General features: G+C 38.0%; 1 protein-coding gene across 3 annotated transcripts in view; it reads left to right on the top strand.

The window, feature by feature from the left end:
- The first annotated feature begins 224 nt into the window (after window positions 1-224).
- The window catches only part of LOC145988606 (NADH-cytochrome b5 reductase 2), a 31,538-nt gene continuing 20,130 nt past the window's right edge, over window positions 225-11,632 (top strand). The window contains exons 1-2 of one of the 3 annotated variants that reach the window (XM_083123603.1): window positions 225-571; window positions 8,096-8,201. In XM_083123603.1, the coding sequence (XP_082979729.1) occupies window positions 8,178-8,201 (24 nt within the window). In that variant the 5' untranslated portion in view covers window positions 225-571; window positions 8,096-8,177. Of the gene's footprint in view, window positions 651-8,095; window positions 8,202-11,632 lie in introns of all 3 variants that reach the window. The other 2 variants (XM_083123602.1, XM_083123601.1) reach the window with 2 other exon arrangements.

Raw genomic sequence — 11,632 nt, 5'->3', positions numbered from 1 at the left:
CGTCTTGCTTCACTTTGGTATACAAATGGAACGAAAATTATTAAATTATTTCTAACTTCCTATGCGATCGTAAATCTGGGTTAAAACATAAGTTATTTCGTTCATATTAGAATATATATATATATATTTTCCTGTCACTTAGTTCTGCGAAGATTAGATTGCTACATGTTTTGCATCAGTGTTGCCAAACCTAACATCTACGCTACCACAGATTTCGTCAATTATTTTAAACAAAATGCATACTTAAATATTTTTTTTTACGAACTACTTAAATATCATGGTTAAACTTTTTAAAGAGTTTGTCGTTCGTTTTAAATATTAAAGGTAATATTTTTCTTCGAGCCAGGAATTTGTGATGCAAAAGAAGGGAAATTTTACACCAAGTTGTTCATTTCAAAGAAAGTTGCTTTGTAATCCTGCCAATCTCGTCAGTCTTCTGAACCAACGTAACAACCATTCTCTTTGGTAACAACCCTATATTTATGTTCATGACCTTGCGTAACATCAGAGGGCGACTACGTGACTGTGGAAAGCAAAGGTTTTGTAAAAATACGAAGGGAACCTTACTTAGGTAAGGGGAAGAAAATACCTCAAGTTCTGCAGCAGTATAGCACCGCAATACAATGGCCAAGTTACAGGACGAAACTTCGGTAAAGTGTAAACGAGTAATACATGAGTAGTAGTTAATCCATTTACATTTGTAGCAGCGAGAACTACCTTTAAATGTATGTGGATTAATGGTGTTTCTTGTTCAAAATTTTATGTTCAAGTGCCATGTTAGTTATTTCGCAGGAAAGTACAAGGCTTAACTGTGGAATGGCCAAGTTCTGATTTTGTAATTCTCATACCATTAGGATGCACACACTTTTTCTACAGGAATAAAATTTCGTATATTTCTATTCGTACATACTGAACAAGTTTTCTGATTATTTATTTCGGTTTTTGTTCTAACGATTTTTTCCCATTCCAATCCTACATATCAGTGTGTTAGACAGGTCAAGGTTTTGTGCTCTTAATATTACGCTTCTACGTGATTTTGGATTTGCTATTTGTACATACAATTTTAAGTAGGTTAGGATTGTTTGTTAAAAGTTGAAGGTACTACTTTACTATACCGGAGACACCTATCAATGATTTATTTCGCAATTTTTTACATTGCTAACGTACTATTCTGCATTGCGGGACATTTCTTTAGGTGAAATAATGAATTTCTAACGAAAATAATGTATATTTCTTACATTAACAAGTACTTACTGTTGTTCCTTATTTCCAACAAACCATCCACGGGTAGCCCCAAAAACCATTTACGTTAGCCCAAAAATTCACGATAGCCCCACGAACCATCACGGGGACTAGGTATGCCTACTAGGTTAGGTTAGGCCTGTTAGTTTAGGTTCCATTAGCACTCCTTTCGTTCAATTTAGCATATACGGACAATACAAGAGCGTATTGTGCTCTCGTGCAGAAAGCTAATGGCGGCAGCAGCAATAGCTCGTTGGAAATAGATTTTCGTAGAAAACCACATGCATTTGCATTAGAATGGATCAAAACTACATTCCCGAACATCAACAACGCTACAGAAAATGATTTGCGGAAGTACTTTCTCCTGTAAATTTGAAGAAATCCGTCTCCGGTATAGTAAAGTGTTACCAAGTTGAATTGAGTTTTGTTTAAAGTCCACTTTATACCTTGATAGACTCAGAGGTGCAACCACGAAGTTTTGCCTGGAGGGGGCAAGTACCAGGATAAAGTTGCCAATAATAATAATAATATTATTATTTGCAGTGGTAGATCAAATACAGCAAAGTTCCTTTTGTTTTATTGTGATTTCATCATGCTACGAATGCAATTTTAACGTGGTTCGATTTCGATTTACTTCTGTTGAAACATATTGTATATTGCAGATTGCTTAAGATTTTGTTCAATTAATGCTTTCGTCGTTAGGTTAAGCAAGCCAGGTTTGGTTATCTTAGCATTAAAATGAAGTCCCTAAATGCATTCTACAATGGTTCCGATTTACTTCTACATTCATTCCCAGTAGTCTGCGATATTTACTGTTGCTTGTCAACTGAAAATACCTTGACCATGGTAAGTGCACATGTTTCCGTAAGGTAATTTTTAAGTTGTTTTTTTTCCAACATAAATAACGTTTATTCTGAATCCAAACAGTGCTCATTACTTTAAGGAAGGTTCAAATTTCATGGGACAATGATTTCCAAAATTCTGCTAGGAGAATTTTAAAAACAACATAAAACAATCTGAACTGCTACCTCAAATACAATATTATCCTCATAAAACATGCAAGGGAGGTAGAAGTCTGTGCTAAAGCATTTGTGTTTGAGCAAAGAATTTGAAATACAGGTCATTCCATACCAAATCACCCAATGGTGGTTGCATGACCATTTTAGGAAAATTTCATTTTTAGTACATACTTTTGTACATGTTGCTTGTCAAAACATGATATCAAAACCAAAGGGTAATAGTTTCATACATCGGAGACATTTCTTCAATTTTACAGAAGAAACTACTTACTGTAATGAGTTTCTCCAAGGTTTAGATCGTTCATCGAGGTATTTTCTTTCATCGTGCAATATATTTGACCAGGAAATCATGTATTTTTCAAGAGAAATATCTCACCGACGCAAAATTGCCATTGCTTTCATTTGCTTGCCTTATGGCAACCAGATGCTGCTTACGTTTGATGACGTAACCCCCTGTCAGTGTTTCAACCCTATTTTTTTTTTACTATGCTTGCCTAACGTAACCAAACCTAGCCTAACCTTATCGGAAATGGTTCGTGAGGCTATCCGTGTATGGTTCGGGGGGCTATCCGTCAGCTACCCCTGCATAATGAATACTTTTCACCGGTGACGAACACGATAGTAGGTATTTTTCGGTGCACAAGGTTGAAACACTGCATACCCACAACATGAGTCAAGATGTGCCCGCCAAATTGTGTGTTCCAGAAGGGAAGAAAGGAAAAAAAAAGCATTCAGAATGTGAAAAATTGAGTTTGTTTTCATGTAAAAAGCATAATGGCATCTTGAACTATGTTCCGCAATACAAAATTGCTAAGTACGAACCATGCGAAACACAAAATATCCGATTTTAATGTGTCTCCAATCTATGAAACTGTTACCAAACCAAAGTTCAAGAAAATGTCCTGTCCTTAGTTTTCCCGTATCTGCAAATAAAATATCATTGCTTAGAAATGCAACCCTTTTTTACAGCATGGGCTCAAACATGGCCGTTCATGGAATTTTGACAGTTTTTCGGTTTAAATATCTCAGATGGGTCCTCGTGAAAAAATCTGAAATTTGGCATAAAGGAAGCCCCGCACTAACCAAACTCGCAGTAAAAATCTCAATTTTTAGACTCAACTCGTTTGGTCAAAATGAGGTAGCATATATGTCCTAATTTGTGACGTTGCAGAGTATGGTTAAGCTACATACATACCTAGAATAATGAAGTCTTTTCTTTTTCTTTTTTAAAGTTGAGTTAAGAAAGCCTCAGAAAATATAGTAACATAGGATTTTAATACTTGACTTACCAGAAATTGAAATTACAAGGTATGGCAATCGATGATCTGCAAAATCTCATTGCAAAAAGTTTGATTTGTTTGGTACCCATGTCCAATTGGTATTTTCAGCCCCAAAACTGAGTTTCCTCAACATTTTTTAACTTTAGCTTACAATTTTTTTTCTATTATTTTGAAATATGCTCCAATCTTCCAACCCCAAAAACAAATGCAGTTGATCTAGAGAAAACAAACTCCACAAACCATCAGTACCTTGCCGGTCAATATACTGTCAGTTCCCAATAACATGCTCTCAAAGTTATGTAATAAATACAATTTTCAACTGCAGTAGAAAAAGGAAGATTAAATTCCTACAACAAAAAAGGCACTTGTCATAATCTCTGATTGAACCTCAGGCAAATGGCAGAAAATAGTTGGCTTAGCTACATAAAGTCCCTATTGCCACTAAGTTAAAGTAAAAGATGGTATCTCCAATTTTATCTTCCATATATTTATGGAAAAATTCATGTCATCCTGATTCATTTTGTTAACCTACTTCGCCATTGACAAAAAGTCAAGCAGGGAAGCAGCCAATGGGAATACAGTAAACTTATCTATACTCTGTCCTGGTCACCTCTGGAGCAAGCGAATGAAAACAAGTCTGCGCAAGTAGTGACGTGAAATTGCTCCACCAATGAACACATCACTATTTATGCAGACTTGTTTTTGTTCGCTTGCACAGTTACCAGCCTTCACAGAAGTGTGTACTGCTTCGCTGTGCCCACTTGATTTCTCCCCTTCTTTGCCGATAGGCACAGCCTTGCTCCTGAGATACCAGGACAGAGTATACTTACCAGGTGTATAAGCTTAAATCTGCTGTTTTGTAGTCAGAAAAACACATGGTTTGTTCATAGAAAGCAACAAGAAATTTATTCAAAGTACTTGCCCTCGCGAGCTACACATTTTGCCCATCTCTCGGGCAATTTGTGGATACCACGCCAAAAAAAGTCCTTCTCTTTCGAGGCAAACCACTCATCAAGCCATTTTCGGACGTTTGCATACGAATCGAAGTGCTGCTCAGCGAGGGCGTGGCCCATCGACGAAAACAGATGGTAGTCGGAAGGGGCCAGGTCTGGTGAATAGGCGGGATGGGGTAGCACCTCCCAGTTGCGTGTCTCCAAGTAGTTTTGGACCAGTCTTGACGTGTGTGATGGGGCGTTGTCGTGGAGGAAAATCAGCTTGTCATGTCTTTCTTGATAATCCGGTCTTTTGTCACACAGAGCACGGTGCAATTTGATCAGTTGTTGGTGGTAGCGGTGGGCAGTGACAGTTTCACCAGGTTTCAACAGCTCAAAGTAGACGATGCCCTGTTGATCCCACCAAACACACAGCATCGTCTTCCGGCCGAAGCGATTTGGTCTCGAGGAAGATGTTGATGGTTGGCCGGGATCAACCCACGATTTCTTGCGTTTAGGATTCTCGAAATATATCCACTTTTCATCACCAGTCACAATCCGATGCAGGAAAGACTTTCTTTTTTGTCTGGCAAGCAAGATTTCGCATGTGTTTTGCCGTCTCTCCAGCTGCCGATCGGTCAATTCATGCGGCACCCATTTTCCGATCTTTTGAACCTTTCCCATGGCACGTAGACGCATGGAAATGGCTGCTTGAGTAACACCCAATTGCTCGGCAAGCATCTTTTGCGTTTGGGTATCGTCCTCGTCCAAAAGAGCCTGCAATTGATGGTCCTCAACCTTCCTGGGCCGATTTTCACGCTTCTTGTCGCTCAGGTCAAAATTGCCGTCTTTGAACCGACGAAACCAATCCCTGCACGTTGTTTCCGATACAGCACTGTCACCATAGGCCTCCACAAGCATTCGATGCGATTCGACAGCCGATTTCTTCAAATGGAAGCAGAAAAGCAGAGCTTCCCGCATATGCTCTTTTTCTGGCACAAAACTAGACATGCTTACCACAGGAACACTGTCTGTTGTTGTCTGCACCTGCTAACGATGTGCACTGATTTGTGTTGGCAGATGTTCAACTCATAAAAACACCAGGTATGGCGTGCTCATGGTAGCTTCATACGCTCACTAACGCCATCTATGAGCAAACAGCAGATTTAAGCTTATACACCTGGTATTCTATCTTTTACATTTGTATTCATAACTCTTTTTCTATCTTTTCTCTCTCTCTCTCTCCCCCTCATCTCTCCCCTCTCTCCCCCATTTTTTCCTTCATTGCCTTCTTTATTCCCTGGCTCTGTCTCCCTTCTATATTTCTCTTTCTTTCACTCTCTCTCTCTCTCCATCTGTCTTACTTTTTATCTTATCCACCTTCCCTTAAAACATTTCTTTCTTCTGCGGACACCAGATGGGGGTGATATGCCACTAGGCTATCACCCCCAGAGGGCTGCTCAAAACAGAAGTGACAAAAGACTATCGAGTATTAAAATGCCTTAATATTTTAATAATACTTAAAAAAATAAAACAACATGTCAAGTCCTTTTACTTGCTTATTTCATGAAAAGGTAGAAGGAAGGAGTTCCTAGCATTTAAATAACTCCTTACATCGTAGCCCTATTTTCAGTACTGTATTTTAACGGGAGTGCAAGTCTGTATGGCAGACTGCAAAGGAAGTCGCGCCAAGTCACGGTGCTTGAATATAAACAATTGTTTCTCGAAGAAACGGATTGAAAGTCTAGCGGAATTTTCAATTTCAAATTGACAATTGAAATCAACATCCTTGTTCTCAGTTCATGGCCAATGTGGCTATAGTAATGTAGTGTCGGTTCCTTTTTCTTTGGTGTGTGTGCGGTATTAGTGTTGTGTGGCAAAATGCATAGTACAAGTGGCACTTATGAACGAGAAGTGGAAGAAAGAGAAAGAAAATAATATTTCGGAAATTCTAAAGAAAGTACCTAAGTTAAGGTATTTTCTGTTTGGAAAGTGTGTGTAAAGCAAATCTGTCTTGTTCAGTAGCCGCAACAGATTCAGCTGTAACAGGCGCTCCTAATAAGACCCCGAAATTTGAACCACAGGTTGAGATGGCTCTCAACTTCGAAAAGAATGCATGTGATGTTGTCAATTCTGCAATTTCTTATGGTGAGGGGGAATCAATGAGTAAAATAAATCTATGTGAACCCCCTTGTGGTTAAATTTTACTTTTGATGATAACAATACTGTTAATAATAATAATAGTAATACAGTGGAAACTCGATTTTACATTTTTCAGGGGACCAAGCCGAAAAAACATAAAATGTGGGAAAATGTAAAATCCGGGAATGCTAAATCAGGCTTCCACTGTAATAATAAAGTTGGCAGGACCCAAAACAAATGACAGCCTAGGAGCACAAATTTTATAAATCCCTCCCTGGCTGACACATAAACGTTACGCCACTATATACCACTGTACCCATTGTAATATTTACAAGGGAGTATGAAGAACATATTTTATTTGCTTTGCTGACACTTGTGGGAAATCATGAGTATGAGGATGAATGATGGCAAGTGGAAATAAAGGAACACTACACTCGAAAGGAACACCCTGTTTTGCACCCCAGGCAAAGGTTGCATCTTACACCACTGGTGTCCATGCATATATAGAGCCTACAATATTGAAATAGGCTCTCACATACATATGTTTGTGTCAGAACATATTCTAACAATCAGGAGTTTTCACCCTACCCACTTGGAATATCACACTGACTGTAGAGTAGAATGAAACAGCATGTCATAAAACTCACAAGTTATAATCAATACATTTATTGAGTACATCCAGCAACTATCGGAGGTTCTTTTGTCATTGAAACAAGTAATACTCACATGTACTACAGTTGTCTCTTCATCAGTCGACTGAGATCATGAGAAGCAATTTTCATTAGTTTTGTGGGGCCTCCCCGATGGTGCAGTGGTAGCGTTGTTGCCTTGTAATCAAGGGGTCCCGGGTTCGATACCAGGTGGAGGCATATGGCACAGTGGTTCAGATCCCACTTTAAACTGTAGGTCCAGTCCTGATTCACCTTACTGTGCATAAAGTGAACTTAAAACAACAATTCAATCAATCAATCATTAGTTTTGTTTTTTCAAAAATGGAATGAATTGTCTAGCTGCTTCTTGATCTCTTTCATTGTGTGCCATCGTGTGGTGCCGTATTGTGTCGCATCCTGTTTACAGCTTTCTAACTGCAGTTCAATATAGCAACTAGCCAACATAAATATATTTTTACATCCATGCTTAATGTTTGCGTTGCATATCTTTTCCGGAATATAATGTGTGTGTCACTAGGAGAAAGATCGTAATGTAATACAGTTACTTGATTTTTTGTGTACTGTTTCTGTTCCTGCTGTTCGTATTATGCAGTTGTTTTATAGGTTTATAGGTTATTTTCACATTTAGATATGTGAAATCATCAGCAAGTACACAAGTTCATGCTAAAATAAGTTATTTTGTACCTAACACCATGACAATTAGAAAACTACTGGAATTAGAGAATTGTGTTATTACTTTCTCACTGATATAATATCAACACTGTTTGCCATACTATCATTTTTTCAGTTTCTCTTATTGTCTTTTCTAGCTTGCGTGACCTATGAGAAAGAAAGAGCAAAAATATATTGTGAAGTTTGTCTTTGATGCATGAAGCTTTTTCCATTTGAATCATGACAGATATGGGGAATTCCAAGGTATATGTCTTTCAGTTTTGTACAACATTGCTTTTTGTTGCATGCATTACTCTGTGAAACTGGTGGTGTAAATGATTATGCATGTAAATAAAGGCATATTGATACAAAATAATGGAAAATAGCTAATTATGGATCAGCTTGCTTACATGTATGGAATTTTGAAGCAAATTTGTGTGCATAGCATGATTTTTTTTAATATTATGTTTTTATTTGGATGTTTAAATTGCTTTTTTGTGTCATTACTTGTGCGTGTGTGCTCATTGAATTGTGACCATCCCAGTGCAAAGTGAATGTGACCTGCGAACATCACTGTGAAGAGGGCACTGCATATTGACTAGTGGCAATTGAGAAGGGCATCTGTGGATCGGTAGGTAGTTCACATCTGCATGTTATGAGTAAATGGAATGAGTTACTAGGCCTTCATAAAGGACGAATCTCGTGGGAGCACGAAGGACTAGTGCTCGAGTCACAAATGGCTACACTTGGAAGTTGCTCGCGAGCTGCTATAGTGAAAGTGTACCAGAACTGGTATCCAAATACACAATCAAAATCAAAGAACCACCAAAAAGACTGCAGAGAATATAGGGAGGTACAGGTGAAGTCAACAACTCGTATCAATCAGAAAATGCAAAACATTGCAACAACCCAATACATCATGGACTAACCTGAAATAACCTCTATCTTCACCATACATTACAATATTGCATGCACACTCTATTCCAGCAGACATTAACAGCTTCACTCATCAGCATGAATAGACCATGGTCCAACCTTTTTTTTTCATTGACCTCATTACAAACCTTACTAAGTAAGAAACAGATTGAAAGTCTTTTTTCTCCTGATATGTAGCACAGTGAGTAGCTGCGAGGGAAGGGGGACTGGTACCATTTATTTTCACAAACAGAGTCCACATTTTAACACACAATGGTTGACCATACCTCATGACTGCTACTGCAAATTGTTGAATCACTGGCATGTTGCATAATTGCTGTTCTGTGAGCAAGAGGATGGCCTACAGGTAGCATAATTCAGTGATTGCTCAGTGTGAGTGTGCATGTGTATACAATTTTAAAATAGTATTTACCATAAAGTAACAGTTTTGCACATCTAAATTGCATGCTTTTATTAATTGAAAATACCCCATTTCGAAGTTATTCTGCATTAACATCTTGCAAATTCTGAAAATGCTATTCTGGTATATAAAAAGCAATACAAAGCATGTGTATTTTGGAGATGATTACCTTACCTTCTTCAGGTAGAAGGGGGAGAGGGAGGGAGTGTGAGTGAGTGCTAGCGGCATGTACTGATTTTTCCAATCTTCTCATAGCTTATTTACATGTATTTGTTGTTCGCTGCATGCTCTATGAAAGGAAGAAGGGCTCTAAAAATGTGAAAGCATGAATTTCCTTCCCTTAGAATATATTCTGGTTGCTTTGTGATGGTGCCATTCTGTCTCATGTATTTACATCTATGTATGCAGCTTTCCTCTTGGAGACTGTTTTTCTTTTTCTTTCTTTTTTTTCACTCAATTCTATGCAGAGGTAGAACTTTTTCAGAAATCAATGGTGAAATCATTTACATCTGCAGTTGCCTGGCTGTGATACCTGTGAGTTGTGCATATTTCTGCCATTCATCATACTTGTGCACAAAATGAACAGTGCAAGCTTTTTCTGAATAATGATTGAATAAATTCATAATTTGTTTTGTGCAAATTACTCACAGTTTGACAAATATTAAAAAATATTTCTATTATAAAACACGATAAAAATATCAGATAAAAAGTCACGTACTTACGATAATGTGAGTCTCCTTCTTTGATAATGCTACGTTTCGGAGGAACAACTGCCTCCTTCCTCAGGCACTTTAAGGCATGGGTCACTACCATGCTGCGTCAAGTTTATCATTCAAGGAAAAGGTTATGCGGGTTGGAATGGAGTAGAGAAATTGGTAAAACTTGTTCCCTTTTAAAAATATATCCTTACCCCTTGTCATTGTTCATTAAAATTCCACAAGAACAGGTTAAATTATAAACTTGACGCAGCATGGTAGTGACTCATGCATAAAAGTGCCTGAAGAAGGAGGTGGTTGTTCCTCGAAACGTAGGATTATCAAAGAAGGAGACTCACATTATCATAAGTAAGTGACTTTTTATCTGATATTTTTAATGTGTGAAATATTTTTTAATATTTGTTGATTGGATAAAATACAAGCGTTACCATATAAGCTATGCCAAGTATTTCTTTTATGCAAATATCCAGGAAATATACATCTTGGATAGACTACGTGGTATATTGTGATACCACTAGATGTCAATGTCAATCAAGGACATTGAACAAAGGGGAGTGTCTATTTACCCATGGTACAGAATGAGTGTGACCTAGCTTGAACAGTTATAACACCATTAAGCCTTGTTTCCATGATTTGAAAAACTCAATATGCTGACCAAGGCAGAAATTTATTTTATTATAAAACTTAAACTAAACGTAACGTTTCAACCTTCTAGCAAGGTCTTCTTCAGACTCTGTACCAAGTACAAATGTAACAAGGTACACAACAGGATAATATACCATATACCCAAACATTACTCCCCTCCAGACTATTAGAAAGTTGTTCTGGAACATTGTAGCAGGTGGCTTTCCCTTGTCAACTGTACTTTCACCTAAAAGGCTAATCATATTTACTTCCATCTAGAATGTGGTTGGACTCTTTATCTCAAGCTCTTTTTCCTTCATTCTTCTTCCTTCTTCTCTCTTCTCCTTTCCACTCTTTCTTAACTTCAGTCCCCCATTCCAGTTCATTGTGTCTTCTTCACCTTTCTTCTCTATTTCCTTGGCCTCCTTCCATTTTCTCACTAGTATTCTCTTCTCCCTTCCTATCTGCTTAGCCTCATCCCAATCTATGTCATGTCCTGTTTCTCCCGTGTGTTTAGCCTTTTAGATGAAAGTACAGTTGACAAGGGAAAGCCACCTGCTAGAATGTTCCAGAACAACTTTCTAATAGTCTGGAAGGGAGTAATGTTTGGGTATATATATATCATCCTGTTGTGTACCTGGTTACATTGTACTTAGTACAGAGTCTGAAGAAGACCTTGCTAGAAGGTTGAAATGTTACGTTTAGTTTATGTTTTATAATAAAATAAATTACTGCCTTGGTCAGCATATTGAGTTTTTCAAAGCTTGAACAGTTCCATTTCCATGGGAAGAATAGACGAGAATGTGAGAATGAACCATGAAGCTACAACTAACATGTAATTGTTGGGTGATTCGGCTAGTCCTGTGCATTTTCTAGTTCTACAGGCATTGAATGCACATCCAGGGCTAGAATTCAGGGTAGGCTCAGCCTGGCTGGGTCTACCTAATGTTTCTTTGCAGGTCTGCCTGAACATACGTGGTTGTTTGTTCCAACGACAGACTAACCCCTCATCAATTAAC

Source organism: Lepisma saccharinum, chromosome 6 (assembly GCF_977018435.1).
Source record: "Lepisma saccharinum chromosome 6, izLepSacc3.1, whole genome shotgun sequence".
NCBI classification, from domain to species: Eukaryota; Metazoa; Arthropoda; class Insecta; order Zygentoma; family Lepismatidae; genus Lepisma; species Lepisma saccharinum.
The sequence above is the reverse complement of the archived record's forward strand: the minus strand, read 5'-3'. Positions and strand labels throughout refer to the sequence as shown.